At 42.8% G+C, this 25,323-nt stretch overlaps 1 protein-coding gene across 22 annotated transcripts in view; it reads right to left on the bottom strand.

Moving 5' to 3' along the window:
- KIAA1217 (KIAA1217 ortholog) overlaps positions 1-25,323 on the bottom strand; it is a 380,568-nt gene that overhangs the window by 59,298 nt on the left and 295,947 nt on the right. For 17 of the 22 annotated variants that reach the window (XM_054522069.2, XM_054522071.2, XM_054522074.2 and 14 more), the window contains one exon: positions 14,488-15,320. In XM_054522069.2, the coding sequence (XP_054378044.1) occupies positions 14,488-15,320 (833 nt within the window). Of the gene's footprint in view, positions 1-14,487; positions 15,321-21,714; positions 22,176-23,715; positions 24,014-25,323 lie in introns of those variants that run through there. The other 5 variants (XM_054522080.2, XM_063727517.1, XM_054522081.2 and 2 more) reach the window with 4 other exon arrangements.

Here is a 25,323-nt window from a genome sequence, read left to right as displayed (position 1 = left end):
TGTGCTTATGGCACGAACAAGAAGGCTGGCTATGTTCTGTCTCCCCTAAAAAGCGCTTCAATATTTTGTTTCATCTAATGTCTCAGCATCTCCTCTGCTTTGGAATTCTTGACTATCTCATCCCCAAGTTCCCTACCATTATCCAGGAAATCCCCTCCCATCCCTGGATGACTCCAGCTTAGAACTGTGCTCCCATCTGCCATCCTTTGTAGCTTCAACATCCATACTTACAACCCCTACAGAAATTTGGCACTATAGAGCCTCAAAATCTTTACAGCCATCCTCTGACCTTGAATTCTAACTCAGAATGGTGTTACTGTCTAGATCTGAAACTCCAAGACCCCCTCTAAGTATGGTGATTTTTTGTTGTCTTCATTTCTCTTATTCATACAAACTATTTCTTTATCTGTAGCCTGGCCTTACTTTCTACACCTTCGATACTGTCTGAACAGTCTGGTCATTTCTCCTGCCTCTTACCCAGGTTGGACCCTGAATACTTTCAACATTATCCCAACTGAACCCCATTGCATCTGGGCTATTTTTCAGCCTTGCTGTTCCCATGCTACACTGACATTGCTTTCTGAATGACAGAGGAGGGTAATAAATGAGAAGAAAAGCCCCCTTATGCCCCTTCTATTTCTTCCTATGTCCTCTCCTTCTGGTAATCTTCAAGGAGACAGAGTTGGGGGAAACCTTCTCATTAGGCACTTTTCCCAAGTCAGGAAAGAGACTGTAACCTAACAAAGGGGCTCATCTAAAATGTTCTTCATTTAACTTACAATGCATGAAGACAGATACATTTAAGGACACCTGTAAAAAACAGGCAAAAATGAAGCTCCATTTACAACGATCTGGAGGAAAAAGCTATTTCTAATCTTTCTTCATAAATTCACTGAGGTGTTGAGAAAATGAAAACTGGCAATGAGATGTGGAGAGGGCGTGCTGTGGAGATGATGGTATTCTCTCTAATAAATACTTCTTCACATACTCCTAGGGATGCTGTTTATTTTCTTCACGGCCTCGGGAGACGATTGATTATCATGTCAATTTCAGTTCACTTCCACCATCACTTTGTGTGTGAGCACCATGATGGGCGCTGAGAGTCAGTGATGCTGATGCCTTTCTTCCTGATCCTAGGCTTAGGATGACTTGGCTTGGGTGGGCATGGTGGCTACGGCCCAGCCAGAATTCTGTGGGGTTCCTCTGTGCTCAGTGCTATCAATAAGGTACTCCTGGATGGTGGAGACGGAGCAATAGGCTGGGGAAGAACAAGTTCTTATGAGAAGTGAGATGTGAATGATGCTGAAAAGAATGGCAGAATTTATCCAGAGGGAGAAGAAGGAGAAGGTAGAAGTGTTCTGAGCAGGGTTCCAGGGCAAGTGCAGAAGCCGTAGACCAAATACAATTTAGTGGAAGCAAAAACAGTGGACCAGGAATTAACCCAAATTTGTGCTCTGACTCCATCCTTACAGTGGTATGACCTTTCTTTCATCCATTAATCCAATCGACATTTATTGAGCACCTACTGCATACTAGGGAATGCTCCAGGCACTAAGGACATAGACATGAACAAAACAGACAAAACTCCTTGCTTACGTGGAGGTTACATTCTACTGACCATTAGCAAAATAAATGATAAACCTTAGACACCGATGAACATGAAGGAGAAAAAAAAAATCTGGGAAGAGAGGTAGAAGGAAGAGCTGAAATTTTACACAGGGTGAGCAGACAGGGCTTCACTGAGAAAGTCACTTTTGAATAAAGACCTGAAGGAAGTGAGAGAGCAGGCCATGTGTGGTCTGGAGGAGGAATGTTCTAGGCTGTGGGAAGGGCAGGTGCACTCACACATATACACTCTGCCCAAGGCAGGAGCATGCTTGGCAGTACTGAGGAGAGCTGGGGAGGCCAGTGTGCCTGCAGTGAAGGAAGCAACGGGAGGGTGATTGAAATGATGTCAGAGGGGCAGAGGGTTGACCTGGCCAGAGCTTGTGGTGAGGGGAATTAAATCATTTATCCTCCACACCAGGATACTTCAGAAAGTGGACAGGGGAGCCATTGGTCATTGCAAGTATTGTACAAGGACAACAGGGATACGCTGGAGCTGTCCCAGTCCAGCTGAGAAGGGCATTCTCCCTACTTGTGTGTCATCTTAGGGACTCTCACTTTGACCCAGAGTGTGATGGGAACCATGGGGAAGTCTGAGCTGAGGTTGGACGTGAAAGGTCTCATGTTTTAACAGGGTCACTCTGGCCAGTGGGCAGGGACTGAGTGGGGAGACCTCTTGGGAGACCACTGCAGCAAGTCAGGTGAGAACTGGAGGTGGCTTGGCCCAATGGGTAGCTGTGAGGTCGCGAGCAATGGCTGGAGCCAGGAAACCTCTGAGTACAGATCTTACTGTTCTCTGGGTCTGGGTGTCCAAACGCAGGGTTGGGGAGACAGCAATCAAGATGACACCAAGGCTTTTGGCCTGAGCGACTAGATGAATGAAGCTGTCGTTACCTGATATGGGGAAGATAGGACTTTATTTTTGGGCATGCTGCATTCAAGTTCATTAACAGACATCCATGGGGAGATACAAATCTCCACTCAGAAGTTTCTTAACGTCTCTGAGTCTCCGCTTCCTTAACCATCAAACTGGGAAAACAACTGCCTTATCTGTCCCAAAGGCTGTCACCCTACAGAGACATCAAAATGACGGCAAATGAGAAAAATGTGTAGGGAAGCACATTATAACCTGTAAACCACTGAGGATGTGTAAGCCTTCATGATATCCCTTTAAATTCATTCATTCAACAAATATTTCTTGGGCCAGGCACAGCTCAAGATGCTGGGGATATGGTGGTAAAAGCACAGGGCTTGCCCTCATGGAACTTAAATTTGGGGCATGGGAGACTGCGGGGGAGTGTTGCAACTTCAAGTATCATGGCCAGGAAAGGCCTCCCTGAGCTGGTGGCATTTGGCAAAGCCTTGAGTTTGGAGAGGAGCCAGTCGGTTAGACATTTGGTGGAAGAATGCACGAGGCAGCAGAAAGAGCAAAGGTGAATTCTCCAAGGTCAGAAAGTCCTGGACAAGGTCAATTACAGGAAGTGAGGGAACATGGAGTTGAGTTCTTGGCAGGCCATGGAAAAGGCTGAACGAACCCTTACTCTGTAGAGGAAACAGTCTCAGAAGGCCCCCACCCCTTGTTAAACAGGGGTACCCATTCTCTCACACCTACTACCTACAGAAATCCAGCCTCACTTAGAATCCTGGAATTACATAAGTTTCTGGTTGGAAGGGATTTACATAAATCCCATAGCTCTTCCCATTCTGGGTCTGTGATCTTGACTGAAGCTATTAAAAAAAAAAAAAAAAAAAAAAAAAAAAAAAAAAGGCGGGCAGGTCCAACCAGGAGGTCCAAGCTCAGTCCTACCCAGGCTTGGTGTTCCCTGCAAACACAGTTGGTTTCTGAGGTTCTAGCAGTGCTCTGCCCAGCACAGCAAACACGCTTAGGGAAGGCTCCAGGCAGCCTTTAATCTATTTCACAATTCACTTTCTGTGTAGGCTGTTCTGGTTGGGACCAGGAAAAAGCCCCAAGTCAGGAATAAGGACACAATCCCCCTCAGATCCGAAGGGCTGGCACGACTATATGGCTTCATGGTTTTATGTCAATGAAACGTTTATTCATAGAGAACTTTCCAGTACACAAGGTGATCTACTAGCTATTTTCATTTAAATTGCACAGAACTTGTCCCTCTGCCAGGCACAGTGTCTCACACTTGTAATCCCCAAATTTTGGGAGGCTGAGGTGGGAGGCTTGCTTAATTAAGCCCAGGAGTTTGAGGCTGCAGTGAGCTATGATTGCACCACTGTGCTCCAGCCTGGGTGACAGAGCAAGACCGCATCTCTAAAATAATAATACACTAAAAAATAAAAATAGGCCGTGCGCGGTGGCTCACACCTGTAATCCCAGCACTTTGGGAGGCTGAGGTGGGCGGATCCCTTGACGTCAGGAGTTCGAAACCAGCCTGGCCAACATGGTGAAACCTTGTCTGTACTAAAAATACAAAAAAATTAGCTGGGCGTGGTGGTGGGCTTCTGTAATTCCAGCTACTTGGGAGGCTGAGGTAGGAGAATTGCTTGAACCCGCGAGGCAGAGGTTGCAGTGAGCAGAGATTGCGCCACTGCACTCCAGCCTGGGCAACAGAGTGAGACTGTCTCAAAAAAAAAAAAAATATATATATATATATAGATATCTATGTATATCTATATATATATATATATAGATATCTATGTATATCTATATATATATATAGAGATATATATGTATATCTATATATATACACACACACATATATACATATATATATACATATATACACATAAATATAACAAAAATAAAAATAAAAAATTGCAGAGAACTCTTGAGTAGATTATCATCCCCTTATTAGGACAAAAGCCACTGAGGCTTAGCCAGGCAGGGCTTTTCTTAGGGAAACAGAGCAATTAGCCTGCAGGCTCTCTTGGATCCAGGGCTCTCCGTGGCACTGAGCTGCCTCCCTTAGTGACTCACATCTAGGGTGAGGCACTTCACTTCCTGTTGGTTCTCTGCTGGGTGCCTAGAGCCACCACTCCCCAGGGCAAGCTTACACCCTGCTTTATGAAATCACCTATTTTGCATTTTCTTTCTCCTCCCTGAGGCTAATCTGGAACATTTGTGTTCTGGAAGTGACACCTCATTGTTTGCACAGGTACAAACAGGTAGGAATAGCAGTTGCTTCATGTTATGGGCCAGCTGAACACGGCCAGCTAATTTACCTTCAAAAGAGAGACGGTGTCAGGAGAGATGGTCTCTTGAGCGGACCTCATGGTGACTGTGGAAATGAACTCCCCACTCTCGCCTGCTTTAGAGCTGTAAATCTTAGGGTGGACTCAAAAGAAATAAAATAATGACTCTTAGGGAAAAGAAAAAAAACATTTGCTATATTTGGTCTCTCTAGTGCATTTCCTTTTTGTTTTGTCTTCTTAGTTGTTTGTGCTTGCAAAGACAAAATGTGAGGGGAGCCACGGCGAGTCCTGAGCTGAGGCCGGACATGAAAGGTCTCACGTTTTAACGGGGTCACTCTGGCCTCCCCAGTGAGAACAGGCGGAAGGTGGGCAGGGACTGAGCGGGGAGACCTTTTGGGAGACCACTGTAGCAAGTCAGGTGAGATGGGGGTGGTGTGGCCCAGCAGGTGGCTGTGAGGTCAAGAGCAATGGCTGGAGCCACTCTTAAGGCAGCAGGATAGCGAAATGTCATTTAACTAGAGTAGCTCCTGTCCTTGGACCTTTAGGAAGTCTCCTTGCTGTTTCTCCTGCTGTAAAGTCAGGTATTAGGACACAGTATTCTCTAAGGTCTCTTTAGCTTTGTGGATGGACAAGGAGACAGAGGAAGTATTTACTGATGATACAGGTTGGCCCTGCATGAGTGTATACAGACTTTTTTTTTTTTGAGACAGGATCTTGCTCTGTTGCCCAGGCTGGAGTGCAGTAGTGCAATCATAGCTCACTGCAGCCTCCAACTCCTGGACTCAAGTGATCCTTCCACCTTAGCCTCCTGAGTACCTAGGACTACAAGCATGGGCCACCACACCTAATTTTTTAAAAAATCTTTTGTAGAGATGGGATCTCACTATGTTGCCCAGGCTGGTCTTGAACTCCTGGGCTCAAGTGACGCTCCTGCCTCAGCCTCCTAACATGCTGGAATTACAGGCATGAGTTACTGCATCCAGTTCAATACAGACTTTTTAAGATCTGCGATTTTTGAAAGTTAGAATTCATGCTTAGACCCAGCTGTATTTTTTGAATCATTTCATTCATGAAAAATGAAGTCCAGAATTCAAATAAAGACAAGTGTAATCTCCATGGTTTCCGCCAGACAGAAGGACAAGTAAATCACAAGAGAGGCTAAACTATGTGTCCTGTGTGTCAACAGAGTCTAGGATTATCAGCTCCTGGGCTATTTTGATGATCCATCTTTAGGTTGGGTGGGAACCCCACGATTCTGCATTGAGTTGATTTTGTCATCTTTTCAGGAGGCTTACTCTGCACCTAAGCTATTCCTCTTCTCTTTGAAGAAGTTCTGGTTGGCAAAGGAAGGAGTTATCTGAATCTCACAGTGTTTAGTTTTTTCTGGCTCAAGTTTCTGGTCTCAGACTTAGGGCTTCTGATTGACAGCACCTCGTGAATATTCAAAGAAGATACAACAGCACATTTTAATTTGATGTAATTAGTGACAGACGATGCCTTTTCCTTTTGAGAGATTGGTTTGTTTAAAGTAGCACACAGACCTTGTGGCTGCTATTCCATTGGCACTTCTGACAGAGTATCCCTGTGTGTAAGAATAGAGCTAGCTGCATAAATCTGTTAGTTGGTCTAGTATGTTTATCAAATATCTGTTGCCTGAACTTAGGAGTTGAAGGAATAACTAACAAATATGACTTAACCATGAAATTCCATTCCTGTGAATGAAATAACAATTCAGTTGGTCAGCACTTGATTTCTGAGACTGGCAAAATATCATTTCGAGATGTCATTTTTATAGGTACCATGATGGCAAAAGTATAGCAAATTTTGGATAGAGACTAGTTGGTCTTTCCCAAATGACATCTTTTCATTTCATTACGTACATGCCCTCAATTCTAGACCATCTCAATGTTCTCAAGAAGGCTCTCAGACCCACATAACTTTGGGAAAATGTTCCCTTTTCTGAATTCATAGCAATTACTGTCTGTATCACTTCTTTGGAATTAATTATGTACAAGCAGACCCCAAATTATGGCAGGCTTATCATTGAAAAGTTTACTTGTACTTTCATTGTTTAGAACTTGGAATAAATGGTGGTTGGATTTCCAGCTGGCCCATGGAAGCCTCTTTAACCTACAATGTATTATTAGTCCTGTCGTTGTTCCTCATTGTTTTCAAGGAAAACGTGTCCTGACTTCCAAGCTGGACTTCGGGAAGCTGGGAAGAGATCTTTCTCTGGATCTCAAGCCTCTGGGGGTGCCATGTGGCTTGGCATGTCCCCTTCTCTCCTCCCTGACTCACAAGGAGACATTGTCACTCTCAGGAACGACAAGAAGAGCATTCCTGGGCATCACCGAAGCCAAAAGAAATACCAAGTGTGAAATTCAATGATTGTGGTTGTTTCTCAAAAACAGGTATTCAGTAGGCATTTGTAACTCAGAAGCTTCCTGTACTTAACTGTGACAAAGCTTATATGTTTATATTAAGCTTTTAATCTTTTATGGCTGTTTTCATGGCGTATGTTCCTGGTGTATGGGAACCATATCTCAGTTTCTTTGTATGCAGCAAATCATCCAGTCCACAGCTAAGCACAGAAGAGCAGCTCAATAAACATTTATTGATCCATAATTACAGCTACATGAAAAAGCAATTCAGACAAGAGCTGAATCAGTCAGGCACTATTAGGCATCAAAATAGATAACCTAATGATTTCACGCATACCTGGCTTAGCCGTCTTTATCTTCAGTCTTAGAGCTCAGATGCAGTTTTAAAAGGATGCCCTGAACCTAGCTTGTCTTTTTGCCCCTGGACCTAAGCAGATGTGCAACCCTGGCTACTTTCCTGAAATGAACTTAAAAGCAGTTTTGATACTCTAAACATTCTAATTTGGATCTGTAAGCCCAGCTCATTCTATTCTGTGTTCACATTTAGTTTAATTCTCTCACCCTTGCTCGCCTTATGTGTTTTCTGATATTATATTCAGAAATGTCTCTGCCTGCTTCTTCGGGCAGTTCCTCATCCTCGCCAACTCTGTGTATTTACATTCCTGTTTAGTAGCACTTAGTAGAGTGCTTTGCTCAAACTAGAAACTCTCGACCACTTAGTATATCCCAGGCTGGCATAACACACTGAACTGTAATGAGTTGTTGCATCCTATGGGGTAGACACTATTATTATCTCTGTGTCACAGTTGAGCAAATGGAGGCAGAGCAAGATTCGGTAATTTGTCAAAGGTCCCAGCTGCTGGCAAGTGTTAGAACCGGGATTTGAACCCAGGCACTCTGGCTTGGAAGTCCATTACAAGTTACTGCCTCTGAACAACTGGTTGATGAGCAGATTGATTGGCCCGAAGGTAGTCATAGCAAGCTGTATCAATAATGAGTTGCTTTATCAAGAAGAGGAGGGCAGAATGGAGGTAATAACTGTCCTGGTCCTTGCCTTATGAATGTCACATGGCTTGAACATGGGGTATTCTTTCATTTCTCTATTTTATTAAAAGTAGACAAAGTTCAAATTTCCTTTAGAGCAACGTTTCTAAGCTGGGGCATTTTGCTCCCCCCGCCCCGGGCAGGGCATTATAATATCTAGAGACGTCTTTGATTATCCTGGCTAGGTCAGGATTGGTGGTTGGTATTTGCTACTGGCTTCCAGTGGGTAGAGGCCAGAGATTCTGCTAAACATCTGCTACGGTTTGGATATGGTTTGTCCCCACTAAAACTCATGCTGAAATGTGATCCCCCAAGTGGCAGTGCTGGGAGGTAGGGCCTAGTGGAAGGTGTTTGGGTTATGGGGGCAGATCCCTCATGAAGGGCCTCATGCTGTTCTCAATGTAGTGAGTGATTTCTTGCTCTCGCTTTTAGGAGATTGGATTCATTCTATCAGTAATGAATTTGTTCCCATGAGAGTGAGTTGTTATGAAACCAGACCCCCCTCAGGTTTCTCCCTCTTTGCCTGGGTTCACTTCTCCCTTGACCTTCTCTGCCATGCTATGATACAGCACAAAAGGCCTTGCCAGAAGCTAGGGCCATGCCCTAGAACTTCCCAGCCTCTAGAACCATGAGCTAAATAAACCTCTTCTCTTTACAAAGTACCCAGTCTCAGGTATTTTTTATAGCAACACAGAATGGACTAAGACAACATCCTACAATGCACAGGACAGCCCCCTACAGCAAATTATCAGGCCCAAACTGACAACAGTACAGAGGTTAAGAAACTCTGCTTTACTGAGATGCTAACTGTAACTACTTAAGATATCGCTGATGTGGCTCACTTTTTACTATACCAGCAAGAAAGGAAAGCAAGTAATCCTTCTTTTCCCATCATTCAAACTGACTGTCCTCTAGGAGGATAAAGCATGGTTTAGGAAATCTTCAAAGGTCTTCCAGTCGCAGTGAACATTTTTCAATGACATAAATCTGAATTTAGACTTTCATTTGATCAACGTTTAACCAAGGATCCATCTCACCCCTAAAAGTTACCAACATAGTAACACTGAATCCTCATAAAATGAGAAAGTGATGTGAGATGATTAACAGCAGACACAAGCTGCCAGTTGCCATGTGGGCTTCCTCCTGTACACAGAAGGTTCTGCTAAGTCTACCATGCCTCAAAAATCATAATAGAAACTCATGTTGCTTGCTTTTCTATAGATATAGGTGCTCGGAATGGGCAAAATTTTTCTTCCTAGTGTAACTCAGTGCTAATTTGTTGAATGTAGCTGCTCTAGGTATAGAATAGTGTAAAAATACAATCTCAGTTCAAGTTTACTGGGTCCTGAAAAATCAATTTGGAGGAATCTGTTACATATTTCGAAGGCAAGGTAGTCACTTTGCGATGAGCACTCTTGAATTTTGAGTGTTATTTCACTAAAGGTATTTTACATTACAGTATATGATCCAAACTACAAATAGAAAATAGCAAAACATAAATGTCCCAGAATTTTACAATTCTTAAGGGCTGTTTTCTGTGCCATGAATAGAAATAATGATGCTGTTTAATGAAGTAATTTTACAACCTAGAGAAGACAGAGCCTCAGGCACTAAGCCATTTGTCACACATGTTCTCCTTGGGCAGTCTCTCCTAGTCACTAGGACTATTCTCTACTTGGAGTCCTAGCTGAATGGAAGTCACTTGGATAAAACCACTTCGTCACTCAAGACTGCTTTCTTTTCTACAAGCTCAGACACTAGAATAGCTGTTCTGAAAGTCAAAGCAGCTATGATCTGTCACTGTACCCCAAAGTCCCTGGTATTCCTGGGAGGAGACCCCTACCATCACATGAATGCTATACCATAGACACCATGTTCTCCAGATATTCTAGATGCAATTTATTATTACTAGATGCTCACTGAAGCATCTTTAGAAAGAAAGAGATGCTAAATTCATTAGCACAAGGTACGTGACTAAATATAAGACTCAAGACTCAATTACTTAGTCTTGAGCGAGCTATTTTCAAGTCAACAGAGCTGTTACCAAATCACATTCCTTCAAAAATCTACCACTGGATGTCTTCAAAGTATGCATGTGGAAGGAAGAATTTTTCCCTCTGATTTCTAACATCCCACAGTTATTTGGGCTATTATATTGAAGTGCTCTTCAGAACAGCATAAGAACCCAGCAGTGCCAACAGAAAGCACAGCCACCAATTTCTCAGCCTCCCTCCTGTGTTTTTGCAGCTTCACATCTTCAATGTAAAATGTCACTTGAGAGTCTCATATGAAAAACACTCTCATATTTATTTGCTTTTTAATATTATGAAATTGCAACAGAAATTGGATTGGTTCTTTATAGGACCCTGTGCTCATGAAGTTAAGCTTTAAGGGGTTGAAAATTCTTTAACAATACTTACACAGATTAAGCATTTCTAAATAACATCATGGTATAGATGAGACAATGGACTATAATTTTGTGCTTCAGTAATTGTTTCTGATGTTCCTGTTTTTAACATTTTTCTTTGACATAGTACTCAGATGCATTTAAAAAAATGAAGTCTACCAAGAATGTTGTCCTCTTTCTTCCCCTATTTCTGCATAATTGTGCTAATATACTAGCTAGGGCAGTTATATTTAAAATGGCATGTGTATATTTAGCAGCATAATTATGCAAATTCTACTGTGTTTATGATTGTAAATATCCTTTAGGAACAGTTACTTAGCATCTAGTCCTGAAACAATTTTTGAAGAATTCTGGTTAGAATGTTTAGAATTCACTCCTGAATTAACTTCTCTGTTGTGTGGAGGTGGGGCTTATAGTTCTCATTTGCAAGGCAGAATAGTGCAGAGTGGTAAACAGTATGGAATATGTAGAATTCTTTAATAGTCCTGGACATTTTATGCCACCTACTGGCTTTGTGGCCTTGGGCAAGTTACTTAACCTCTCTGAGCCTCAGTTTCTGCATCTGTAAAATGGAGATGATGATAGTACGTATCTCACTGGGTTGTCATGATGATTATATCATATAATGTATAGAAACCACTTCACATAGTGCTTGGCTCATAAAAGGCTCTCAATAAATGATAGGTGCCATTCACCTCCTTCCTATACATTCCCCAGGAATGCTACATGTCAGCCTAGTTACCAAGATATCTAAAAGAGTTCAGGGCCAGATTCTGAGCTGTCCTTGGAGGAGGAAGTATGGCATGAGCTCCACCCTTGTCACTTTGTCCCATGTAAGAAACAATGGGGGAAGCATGTAGGAGTGCTGAGGGTAGAAGTTCCAGACTCAAGTTCTTTTGAGCAGAGAATTATTCTTCACCTTTGACATGTGACTGAGTGGAGTTAGCGGGGAGTGTTTAGGTCTTTCAGCCATAGTGACTCTAAATGTAGAGAGAGAGAGACAGTGTGTGTGTATGTGTCTGTGTAGGAGTATTTGTAGGTGTGTCTGTCTTATGTGTGTCTGTGTGTGTCTGTGTCTTTATGTGTCCATGTGGTATGTGTGTGTCTCTGTGTGTCTGTGTGTCTATGTGCAGGTCTCTAGGAAAAGAGAATCTAACCAGCCCACATATACCCAAGCATTCCAATTCACCCTCTGGAGATAAGCTGATTACAGGTGGGGAGTCACCTTGGCAAGATGTATGAGAGAAAATTCTTCCTGTGCTACTTTACATTATGGGGAATGAAAAATGTGAACATGTAAAATTACATTCATAATTACAATCATATGGCAGAATACAGTGGTGATAATGACAGTATATTTTAGGTGAATATTCATCTGTTTAGTCAGTTTTTCTTATACTTGTTAATCTGGAAATAGAATAATTTGGATTTTTTAAAAAGGTTTTCTAACATGTAAAACTAAAGTCCGTAGAATTTTCTGAAATTTTACAAAATGGAAGTCTCTAGGGTTGGCACATCTTTTTTAAAAAAGGGAGTGGAGGCCCTCAAAGAATACCCATAGTACCAAAAGCTAAAATCTTTCAAGATTTCGATCCCATACAGAGACGACTCCACAGGTCAACAGAGGGTTTTATTCTCTCCATAACTAAATCTCTTGAAAAGTGAGGCTCAAGGATGTACATTAAGTTGTGTGTGTGTGGTAATTACACAGATGACACTGAGCTAGGTTCTGGAAAGAAGGCAGACACCATCTTTGGTTGACCAAAAATTTTGATAATTTCAGCACTATTCCCAAAAGAATATTACATCTAAATTAATCTGTTTTCATGCAAATTCAGGTTTTTATCATCCAAGAACTGGGATGGAAACAGTTCAATATGATCATGGCAAAATCAAGCTCCTGATACTCTTTTATCTAGAATAGGTCAGTGTGGGAGACAAGTGGATGATGAGGAGGATGGATTCTGGCTCTCAACATTATATGCAGGAGACAAATTATCTTTATTGTTTCCTGGACTAAATTCTTGCTCCCATAAGTTCCATCCCCTCAGCGACATACCATTTCCCAACCACCACCTCAAAGCCTGCCAAAAGGGACAGGTGTGTTATCCTTTCTGTGAAGTATGCAATACAGGCTTCCAAGACTTATGGCACATCTTGGTAGATTCCTCTCCAGATGTCACATTGGTCTGTTCCCATGAACCACTATGAGTGTTTATCCTATACTCCTTAGCTGTCTGCAGTGATGGGAAGAGTCCCTTTCTTTGATGCTTAGAATTTCACTTAATGAGGACTTTGGAAAGGAGAGAATGAATACTATTTTCCAATCCTTATTTTTTCTTAGTCCTGCATCATCAAGCCATTTACTGTTGTTATTCTAGCTACATGAGAGAGTTAGAACTTTTGTTTCATTAATGATCCCAAAGCTTTCATGTTCTTTCTCTTTCCATCTCCTGAAATCTTTCTGCTATGATATTCCCTGTAACTGAACAAGTAAGAAGGGATTGCCCTTTCATAATAAAACTGTGCTAAAGAGGACTTCAGGGCTTTCTGACTTGTGTGTGAAAATAGTGAGGTAGACAAGTCACATTCCATTCACAATTTTGGTCCTCTGTTTATATGGTATATAATAGTAAGTGATATTAACATTTTTTAGTGAGAAGCAGTGGTTCTAATAAGATATTGAATAACTGAATATCTAGACACTTTATTTTTCTTTTTTCTTTTTGAGACGAAGTCTCGCTCTTGTCCCCCAGGCTGGAGTGTGATGGTGCGATCTTGGCTCACTGCAACCTCCACCTCCCAGGTTCAAGCGATTCTCCTGCCTCAGCCTCCCGAGTAGCTGAGATTACAGGCGCCTGCCACCACACCTGACTAGTTTTTGTATTTTTAATAGAGATGGGGTTTCACCATGTTGGCCAGGCTTGTCTAGAACTCCTGAGCTCAGGTGATCCACCTGCCTCAGCCTCCCAAAGTGCTGGGATTACAGGCGTAAGCCACGGCACTTGGCCTGGACATCTTATTTTTCATATCCCTTGATTCATATATAACAATAGGTAGCAGCATGCTTAAACCTCCTTTGGACTCAATTTCTTTGGCTATATTTTTATGATTATTATGTTGACTTGTTTCAACCAATTCAGGCTAGAGAAATTCCTTTTATCAAAATTAGCTTTTCTATTACTATATGAACTTTGGAAGGTTTTCAAGATAGCGTAGGAAGCTTCTGAATTGGTAAATTATAAAATATGTCTATTTAAAAAGAAATTCAAGTCCCCAGAGAGTCTTTCCCTGGAAAAATTTTGCTGATTTCAGCGCCACTCCTAGATAAATATTAAATCTAAGCCATTCTATTTTCATGCAAATTCAGATTTTTATCCTCCTAGAAAACAGACACATTATTTCCACTTCCCACAACCAGATGAGAAAACAAAATTGTATTCCACAAGGAAAAACACAAACTGCCATTTCCAACAGTTAAAACCGAAACCACTCACTCCTTATTTTCAGCAGTGGCAGATCAATTATTATGACCTTTTGATCTTTTCATCTGGCTTCTGCTAATGACAATTTTCTTCCAAATTATTCAGATTTATACAAATGAAAATGCTGTTAGATCCATGCTCCAGAGGCAGAAGGGACTGATTACTATTGTTGCTGCACCTGTCTTCTGGAACATGGCTTAATGGCTGTAACCCCTGCCAATTTAGGAACTATTTGCAGACAATGGTGGCTTTGATACCACTCTGTGACTCCTGCAGCATCCACAGGGCATGCTGCAGAGATGGGTGCTCAGACATTTATTCTGTTGGTTTTGGCCCCTGTAGAGCTGCCCACAGTGACACATGGGCCCAGGTACCACCCTCGGTCACCCTCACTGCACCTTACCTGGTCTCTCTGTCTTTGGGTATTGTCGCCGTGCTGTAAGCAAAAACTTGCTTCTCCATTAGAGGAGGGCCGAGGTCCACAAGGCTGGATAATCCTGCAGCGCTCCGTGGCTTTTCTATATACACCAAGGTGCCTGGCTCCTTTTTAAAGGCCTGGCGGCTCGGCGAGGCCCGGTCTGGCTGCATGGTGTGAGGGGGCCCGTGGGCATTATAGTGAGCGTGCATGTCTATCATCCTCAGGTCACTGACTCTGTGAGGAGAGGCAGGGGGTGTTTTGGAGCCCAGTGTAGGCAAATGGCTATCTGGATATTTCCTTGATTTCTGTCTGTACAGGGATTGTTCCATATGCATTTCCGCTTGCATTGAGGGGTTACAATAAGCACTCGCTGACCGGATGGCGGTGCGGTGATATGCAATGATGTGGTCAGGGACATCCAGTGGGTGTCCACCATGGGACGAGGCTATGCTCATCCGTCCCTCGTGATAAAGGTAAGGATCAGCATAGAAGCCCTCATTTCTGTACATTGCAATGTTTTTGCCACTCATGTCTTCGTCCGGCTTGACATCTCTTCTTTCTAAAATGGCGCTTGGGCTTGGAGAGATGGGTCTGGAGACTGGCAGGCTGGAGATTCTGTCCCTGGGGATGGTGGCATTGCCAGGAACAACCATGGAGCGGGTGCCCCCATAAGGAATTCTGGATGGGGAGGGGGGCATGGAATGGGGCACCGGAGTAGACGGTGGGGAATTTGGAATCGCATGGGGTGGATGAGCAGTAGATCCAGGGCGAGAGGCCCCAGGGCCATCTCCTCTTGCATAAACGAGTTCCCTCTGCATCTGAAAAGAAAACAAGGGATTAGAAAGTTGACTTTGATATTTGTGTTTCAAGAGAAGTCTCAGTGTGTAACCGTGTGGCTTCCCCTGCAAGATGTACACATCCTCATCCTGGAATCTGTGAATATGTTTCCTTACATGGCAAAAGAGACTTTGCAGATGGGGTGAAGGTAAGGATGGTGAGATGGGAGATCTTTATCCTGGTGGACTCAAGGCAATCACAAGTGTCTTTATACGTGGAGGAGGGAGGCAGGGAAATCAGCATCAGGGGAGATCTGTGATGATGGAGGTAGAGTTAGAAGAGTTTGGAAGGTGCTATGAGAAGGGGCCATGAGCCAAGGAATGTGGACAGCTGCTAGAAGCTGGAAAAGGTGAGGAAATGGATCCCGCTCTGGAGTTTCCAGAGGGAGGGTGACCCTGCTGACACATTGATACCGATGTGTAAAATCCACTTGGGACTTCTGATCTCCATAAAAGTAAAATGATACACCCATGGTGTTTAAAAAAATTATGGCATTTTAAGCCACTAAATTTATGGTAACTTGTTACAGCAACCACAAGAAATAAATACACCTGATGGAGAGTGCAATTTTGTGGGATTTCAGGAAAAAATAGTGTGGTGGCTCAAATTTTAATGTCACAGCTTCTTAGAGACGCTGCTTAATAAATGCAGGTCTAGTGTATCAATAATGCTAACGCTGAGTCTTCTAAAAGTTGTCCTGAGCACATTTTTCTACTGTTAGCCCTGGGAAATAGTAACCATGTTTCCCATCTTTCAAAGTGGATACAGTCTAGGGAGATGAGCAGAGGGAAAGGAGATGCATAGGGAAAACCTGGAAGGGAAGTTTCATTCATTCACCAACTCTTCATTTGAGCCTATGAGAAATCAGCATGGAGAGACTGGAAGGAAATAATTAAGCAATAAGAGTACAATGGCAGTGGACCCTTGAAGAACACAGCTTTGAACTGTGCGGGTTGACTTATACACAGATATCCTTCCTACCCTGCCACTCCTGAGAGAGCAAGGCCAAGCCCTTCTCTTCCTCCTTCTTACCTATTCAACATGAAGTTGATGAGGATGAAGATCTTTATGATGATCCACTTCCACTTAATAAATAGGAAACAGATTTTTTTCTTCCTTATGGTTTACTTAAGAACATTTGCTTTTCTCTAGCTTACTTGATTATGTGAATACAGTAGATAATATATATAACATTCAAACTATGCATTAATTGACTATTCATGTCATCTGTAAGTGTTCTGGTCAACAGTAGGCTGTGAGTAGTTAAGTTTGCGGGGAGGTAAAAGTTCTACACAGTTTTTTTGTTTTGTTTTTTTTTTTTTTTTTTTTTTTGAGATGGAGTCTCACTCTGTCTCCCAGGCTGGATTGCAGTGGCACAATCTCAGCTCACTCACTGCAATCTCCACCTCCTGGGTTCAAGTGATTCTCCTACCTCAGCCTCCCAAATAGCTGGGATTACAGGCGTGGGCCACCACGCCCAACCAATTTTTGTATTTTTAGTAGAGACCAGGTTTCACCATGTTGGCCGGGCTGGTCTCGAACTCCTGACCTCAAGTGATCTGCCTGCCTCAGCCTCCCACAGTGCTGGGATTATAGGCAAGAGCTACTGTGCCTGGCCTCTACACAGATTCTTTTTTTACTCTGTGGGGGTGGTTAGCATCCCTAACTCCCACCTTGTTCAATGGTCAACTGTAATTTGCAACTATGCTACTGTGTTTAGCAATGCAGTAGAATAAAAAATACAAACTAATTCAGGATATGATGATTTCATATATTTTTGCTTTGGTCAAGGTGCAATGGGGAAATGCGCACTGAGATTCTCCAAATAACTGAGGGAAGGAAAGACAGGCTCCGTCCATTCTTCAAGTTCTATTGGTGAGGTCACAGGAGCCCACAGTCCCTATCCTGACTTCTAGGAGATGTGACAGACAAGAAGGGTATAAATGGTTGGAGGGTGGATGAGGTAGGGAACTGAGGAGAGAGGTGGGGGCTCGAACCAAGATGAGCAGCCAAGAGACCCCATGATGTGGGTGATGCGGAAGAGAGTAGGGATAGTAGAGGCACCAGAAGAAGGTTGAAAATGAAACAGAGCCTAATGCACAGGATACAAACTAACTGCTTTTTTATCATAAAAATTCACTGCATGTAGCAAAGAGTATTTACCAAGAACTTGGTAAGTGCCTGGAGTTATTCTAGGATACAGTTCTAAACAAGCCCCCAAGTTCCATGGAAGCTCCCAAGCACCATGGAGAGGGCACCTTCTTTCTTAAACTTCGTAGATGAGAATGCAGCAACAACCAGTGGGACCCCACGGCTTCCTTATCTTGTTCCTGGAAGGATCCAGTGGTGTAGAATCCCTGCCCTGCGAGTTTTACACAGACAAGTGGATTTCATAATGAAAGTGACCAATGAGAAGTACAAATAAGGTGTGAATATGTAGCAACAAAATGGAGCCCTTTTTGAATACATGACCTGGGCACCGCATAATTGGCCTCTTGGCTCCTATAGGGGCTATTTCTGGGCCCCCTGGAGTATGCAGGCTCCTCCCTCACAATTACAATTTTATCTCCACTTCCTCCCTACTCCCCTCCCAAGACTCACACACAGAGCTCCCACTATGATAGGCTAATGTTCTCCCTTCTCTAAACCTAACTTGTGATATCCTGATGCTGTGCTCACCCCAGGGTCTCTCTCCCCATGTGCTAGTTCTTGGGGATCCGTACGAAGGTTCGAGGTCAGGCTCCAAGTACGTCTGCTCTGCAGGGCCCCTGCCCTGATGCTCCAGCCCATGAGGTCCTCCCTGCTCACTGGACACCCTCATGACTCAGGTGCTCAGTGCTTTAGACCAGAAGGGACAGTCCCAAGGTCACTGCGTGATAATACACCTGATTGATGCTCATTTCAGGGAGGCTGGGCAACCGCGTGACACAGGTTTTGCAGGAGAGCGACACGGATCCTCTATAAATACCTCTCTCACTCTGCCTTCACAATTCAGGGCTCAATAAAAAGCAAAGTATGGCTCAGCAGGAAGCAGCACAGGGCTTCACAGGTCATAAAATACAGGAGGGACTGGCTCAGTGAGCAGCGGATATGTGGGCAAATTCCCCACATAATCAGATTACACAATGCAATAACCAACCAAAACAAACCGAGATAAATTCATCACATCGACTCAAATATGCCACTGTTTATAAAGCATTACACAGTGTCCAAAGCAAATCACATACAACAAATGGTAGGTACTGTTGTCATTATTGTTATTAATTCCAGAAAAATATTTAAAATATGTAGAACTGCCTGGGCACAGTGGCTCAGGCCTGTAATCCCAGCACTTTGGGAGGCCGAGGCAGGCGGATCACTTGAGGTCAGGAGTTCGAGACCAGCCTGGCCAACATGGCAAACCCCCCTCTCTACTAATAATATGAAAATTAGCTGGGCATGGTGGCATGCACCTGTAGTCCTAGCTACTCGGGAGGCTGAGGCAGGAGAATTGCTTGAACCCAGGAGGTGGAGGTTGCAGTGAGCCGAGATAATACCACTGTGACAAAGTGAGACTCTGTCTCAATCAATCAATCAATCAGTATAATATCTAGAATCCTCTTGGTATGAACAACAGTCCTAACTAGGTCAGTCACTATTCCCTGTTCTCTTTTCCTTCCTTTGCCACCTTCAGAATACATCTTGATCTGGGGGACTATGATCCCAATTAACCAGCAGAAGCTTTCCTCTTTTTGGCAGGAGTGTAAAAAGGGACATTAAGATTCTAGGGGCTGGGTGCAGTGGTTCACGCCCGTAATCCCAACATTTTGGGAGGCTGAGGTGGGCGGATCACTTGAGGCCAGGAGTTTGAGACCAGCTTGGGCAACATGGCAAAACCCTGTCTCTATAAAAAAATACAAAAATTAGCCAGGCGTGGTGCATGTGCCTGTAATCCAGCTACTCAGGAGGCTGAGGCACAAGAATTGCTTGAGCCTGGGAGGCGGAGGTTGCAGTGAGCCAAGAATACACCACGGTACTCCAACCTGGGCAGCACAGTAAGACTCTCTGTCTCAAATAAAATAAAGTGAAATAAAATAAAATAAAATATTCTAGGGAGTATAGAACTGTCCAGAAGGATAAAGAATATTAGTAAAAAGAAAATGTAAAATGTATTTAAATTCATAAAAAGTTGAGTACATTTCTTTGAAAACAGCAAAGGTATTTACATAGGTATTTTAAAAACATGCTTGGTGACATGCAAAAAATGGTTAGGAGATATATAAATAACCTTTAAAATGAAACATTTAAAGATCTAACTAGAATATCTCAATAGATTTTCTAGTGGTATGTGTAGATGAGATTAGAAAGAAATATAACAACTAACTAAAAGTAATTCTGATACATTGTATTGGGAATTCATGTGGGAAACGCTGGTGATAGTCAAAATATTTTACAGCTAATATCCAGTATGGCATGGACACCAATCAATCAGAATGGGACCTCAGCCAATGAGGATGGATGCTTGCCATGAACAGTCAGCATCCTGGATCTGGAGCTAATCCTGTGTGTCTTCCCTGCCCTGTCCACTTCAAAATAATCTTGCCATCATCCAAAAGGGTCACCGAGTCACCGTCAACCTGAGTTATCCACAGTGGCGCTGAATACAAACATTCAGTTATGACAGAATTGGTAATCTGAGGTTGAATGTCTCTATCAACACAGGTGACTTAGACGTTGGAAGTCTTGGCAGAATTCTTACGTTGGTTTGCCAAGCTATGACTGACTTTCCAAGACGGAGTTTTAAAAAGAACCAGGATCATGTATTTCATCCTCGGTTCTAAATAGAGCCCAAGAAGAAAAATGACACAATGATCCCAATACAGAGTGGGAAAAATTTGTTTTAAAACCACAACTAGAATGAACCCTTATGATCAGACAACTTGGGAATCCTACCAAAAAAGACAACCTAAGGCAACTTGCTCTTAGGATGTGGGGGAAGGTAAGGGGACATCACTGGAGGGATGTTTTCAAGTCTTCAGTGTGATTTCCAAGGTCACACTTGCAATAAAAAGTAGAATTTAGAGACTCCAGAATCTGATAGACTGAAGCAGCATGATTGTTAAGATTGTATAATTCACAATTTAAAACAAACCCAGCCTTTGATGCGGGTGTTCTTACTAAGGAGAGATCTTCCTAGAATCTGTCAGCAACACAGATTTATTTTGTTTTGGTTTTTAACTGTTATTTGGCTAATGAGTAAAGACATGGCATTAAATACATACTGGGTTTTTCCTGCGCTGGTATTCAAAGTCAGACCTTGTGGGAGAAAATTACACTAAACTTACAAAGAAAATAAATAAGCAACACACACACACACACACACACACACACATACACACACACGAGTTGCCATTCACATTAATATATCCCAGTCCCTTATCCAACTATGATCTCTCTGATGCTACTAATCTTATCATCTCTTCCCTTAGTGAGTTTAAGTAGCTAGCTATGTTGTACCATTGACACTTTTTCCCCACAGAATTTCAACACTAATGTCATAATGTAAGCTTTAAACAATTTCATTTTATAGCAAGAAAGAGATGACCGACACAGAAAAATAAAGGTTCTTCTAACCCCTTATCTGAATACAACACAGATAACTATTTGCCTGCACCTAAGCCCAGACACAGAAAATGTTCATTCATCTGCACTAGATATAATGGCAATGTATGAACAAGACTGTTCTACCTCATTCATCTGCTTGGTTAGGCACTGTCTTTTCTTCTTTCCATTACTGCCCAAACCTCTATTGTCTCTTCATTATTTGAGGTCTTCCAGTTCTTAGAAAGAGGGTAGTTTCTTCAAGAGCCTCATCATAATAGCAGGCTGAGAGGCAGGTGTCCCTGCCCACAGACTGCACATGGATCAAAATGCTGTTTACACCATACTTCTGAAACACCAGAAAATATCTGGGGCAATTCAAATTAAGATCTGAAGTCTGAGTTAGAAATTCTTACATGTAGCTGTATTTTATTTCCCAAACGAATCATAAGTCAAATCGAATATCACTCATTCAGAAGTTTCTTGAAGGTAAGATAAGAAACAACATATTAAAATTGTTTCCAGAAAAAAAAAACCTAGTATAAAAAATATTTGTTTAAAATCATCTTGGGAAACTGCCTCATGTAATCATGCCTGTGGAGCATTTATATATATATATATATTGCTTGTGGAATAGGAATATTATGTAGAGTTTGTTGTATTTCAAACCCCACCCTTCCAAGTCTAGAATTTGTACACATACCACTCAATCAGACCACACAATGAAGTAAGCAGAGAAAACTGAAAAGGAATCTTATGATAGTCTTTCACCCTCAAAGAATTAAAGCCACTTACTTTTTCTTAAGGAAATCACCTGTGTAACTAACGCCGTGAGTAAGCACATTCGCTCAGGTCCTGATTACATGATTCCTTTGTTTGCTGGCTTCATCTAAATCCTTGGTTCCACACTTGAATATTTTAGACAGCTTCCTCTTCAGAAACAAAATCATCACAAAAGACACAAAGATCCTAAAATGTTTCTCAGCTCGAGTGTTCACTACCAATAAAGACCATTTGTATTACCCAGTTTTCGGAGAGAAGCTGACACTGGCATGGATAAAAAGTAACCTTCCCCGTGATAAGTCAATTTCTCCTCCCCTTGGAAATTAGTCACCGAATAACCTCAGCCCACATCCAACCACAGGCTACCTCACGGGTGACTCAGTCCTTCAACAATCGCTTACAGGGAAAACACCAATGAAGGAACTTTAAACGGCCTAGGTAAACGGGTTAACAGCAAAGGAAATATTACAAAATATGTTTCACTGAAGGCAAACAGGATCATTAAAAAGGGCAAACAACCAGCCACCGAGAAATGAAACTGTCAAAAAACCCAACATACTCAATCCAGAGAAGCCAACTTTCAGATCAGTTTTCTGTTGATTTAAAGGTGCTACCATCAGAGTGAACAGGCAACCTACAAAATGGGAGAAAATTTTCGCAACCTACTCATCTGACAAAGGGCTAATATCCAGAATCTACAATGAACTCCAACAAATTTACAAGAAAAAAACAAACAACCCCATCAACAAGTGGGCGAAGGACATGAACAGACACTTCTCAAAAGAAGACATTTATGCAGCCAAAAAACACATGAAAAAATGCTCACCATCACTGGCCATCAGAGAAATGCAAATCAAAACCACAATGAGATACCATCTCACACCAGTTAGAATGGCAATCATTAAAAAGTCAGGAAACAACAGGTGCTGGAGAGGATGTGGAGAAATAGGAACACTTTTACACTGTTGGTGGGACTGTAAACTAGTTCAACCCTTGTGGAAGTCAGTGTGGCGATTCCTCAGGGATCTAGAACTAGAAATTCCATTCGACCCAGCCATCCCATTACTGGGTATATACCCAAAGGACTATAAATCATGCTGCTATAAAGACACATGCACACGTATGTTTATTGCGGCATTATTCACAATAGCAAAGACTTGGAACCAACCCAAATGTCCAACAATGATAGACTGGATTAAGAAAATGTGGCACATATACACCATGGAATACTATGCAGCCATAAAAAATGATGAGTTCACGTCCTTTGTAGGGACATGGATGAAACTGGAAATCATCATTCTCAGTAAACTATCGCAAGAACAGAAAACCAAACACCGCATATTCTCACTCATAGGTGGGAATTGAACAATGAGAACACATGGACACAGGAAGGGGAACATCACACTTTGGGGACTGTTGTGGGGTGGGGGGAGGGGGGAGGGATAGCATTGGGAGATATACCTAATGCTAGATGACAAGTTGGTGGGTGCAGCGCACCAGCATGGCACATGTATACATATGTAACTTACCTGCACATTGCGCACATGTACCATAAAACCTAAAGTATAATAATGATATAATAATAATAATAATAAAAGAAAAAAAAAAAAAAAGAAAAAAAAAAAAAAAGGTGCTACTGCAAAAACCTAGACCAGCACCCAACACCCACTTTGCTGCCAGACTTTTGAAGTCTGGGAATTGGCAGCTGAAGGAAATGTAAGCCTCTTCCCCTGGTTTAACACCAGAAGGAAAACATGAGGGAGATAAGGAGGCTGTCTATTAATTAACCAGCCCTGTTTTACCATGCTGAACTTTGAGTAGCAGCCATTAATCAGTCCTACATAGCGCCGGGCAAGGAACTGCAATCACCCTGGAAAATACATCTGAAACGAGAAGGAAAGATAGAGAGGGCAAACCATGGCTGTGCAGAGGGGATTCTGGAAAGGAAACCAGAGCCCTTCTGCCCCACCCTAAACAAGATGAAGGACGAGAAGGTAGGCAATCCCCAGAGACCTCTGGCTACAACCGCTGTCAGCACAGCTGGTATCTTCCAGGGGAACAGGTACAAGACGGTGCGTGTCCACAACACGAAGTGACTTGTGCAGCTCTCAGCAGAGGACGGGCATTAATGCATTGCTAGCAAAAGGTGGGGGAGAAAGGAAGCATCTCCTGCGCTCACAGGCAGGCTCTGATTACCATCATGTTTTCTGAGCCCTTGGGGACTGGGTGGAACTGAAAGCTATCCAAGTGGGAATACGGTGACAAGGAACTCCACTCACTGGGCTGGAAGCCCCACTGGCTTCACGCCACACCCAACTACCACGCTCTGGGCAGCCTGTGCATTTTTAAAACATTTTAAGGCTTTTAGAGGTTGTTCTTGCTGACCAAAAGAATTCCATGACGTCTTTCAAGTTCAAATCCAGTCCTTTGCAGGCTTTCTAAAAAAACTGTTTACTGCCATGAAATCACTTTGTGGTTATTAAAGAAGGGGGCAAATGGAGCACGTGACATTGCCACCCTCCTAAGATGTCTCACTAGGAACAATATTTGGATGAAGTGGTTGTAACAGATGCCACCTAAGAGGTCGGAAAACAGTAGAAGGAATGTGGAAGCTCTTGTTTTGATTTTTTAATCTAATCAGCAAGGGTTTGTTATTTCTCACCAGAGTATGGGAGGCACACACTATCAGCTTCTGATGAATCTGGTATACATTAGGCAGGTTTTGTGTCTTCAGTCAAGCACGTACTTTCCAGGAAGGGGGATGGAGGGGTGGTCCCCCTTGTCTCATTAGGCCACGATGCCGCCCCATCACATCCTCCAAAGACCCTGTCTTATGGCGTGAGATGTGCTAACAGACATGGCTCTTATAATTCTTCTTTACCTGCTTATTATGGGCAGGGTTGCTTGTTCCAGTGACTGTATGTGAAGGGTCTGGGGCCAGGCTGTCCCCCAGGAAACAAAGCAGTGAACTCTCTCTGTCTCTCTGCTGCTTGGCTAAGCAAGTCATGCCATGTTCAACATGTTATCCCATATCTGCTATGGGCTAGGTGCTGTGTGGCTCATGCTTGTAATCCTAGCACTTTGGGATGTGGAAGCAGGAGGATCCCCTGAGCCCAGGAGTTTGAGACCAGCTTGGGCAACATAGGGAGGCCCAGTCTGTACAAAAAGTAAAAGCTGGGCATGCTAGTGCATGCCTGTGTTCCCAGCCACTTGGGAGGCTGAGGTGGGAGGATCGCTTGAGAAGTTGAGAGGCTACAGTGAGCCAAGATCACACCACTGTGCTCCAGCCTGGGTGACAGAGTGAGATTCTGTCTCCAAAAAAAAAAAAAAAAAGCAACAAAACAAAAAACCACAAGAAACCATGTCCATTACACTAGAGAGAGGTGGCTTCTGCTGACCCTGTTACAATGAGAGTCGGTCGGTTCAATGCGAGAAGTCTAGTTTACCTCTCCCTTCCCTTCCTTCCTGCCAGGTTCACAGCAATTTCCTTTCACTTTCAAAATGCTCCAGGGCACTGTCTGTAGCATGCATGCATGGATTCGTCATTACCAGAGCAGTAATTCACTGTCAGGAGTTTGAAAGCCAGCCCAATCCTGCGGTGAATCAGGATGAGTTAAATGC

The sequence above is a fragment of the Pongo abelii genome, chromosome 8, assembly GCF_028885655.2.
Source record: "Pongo abelii isolate AG06213 chromosome 8, NHGRI_mPonAbe1-v2.0_pri, whole genome shotgun sequence".
NCBI lineage: Eukaryota > Metazoa > Chordata > Mammalia > Primates > Hominidae > Pongo > Pongo abelii.
This window is presented reverse-complemented; position numbering and strand designations above follow the sequence as displayed.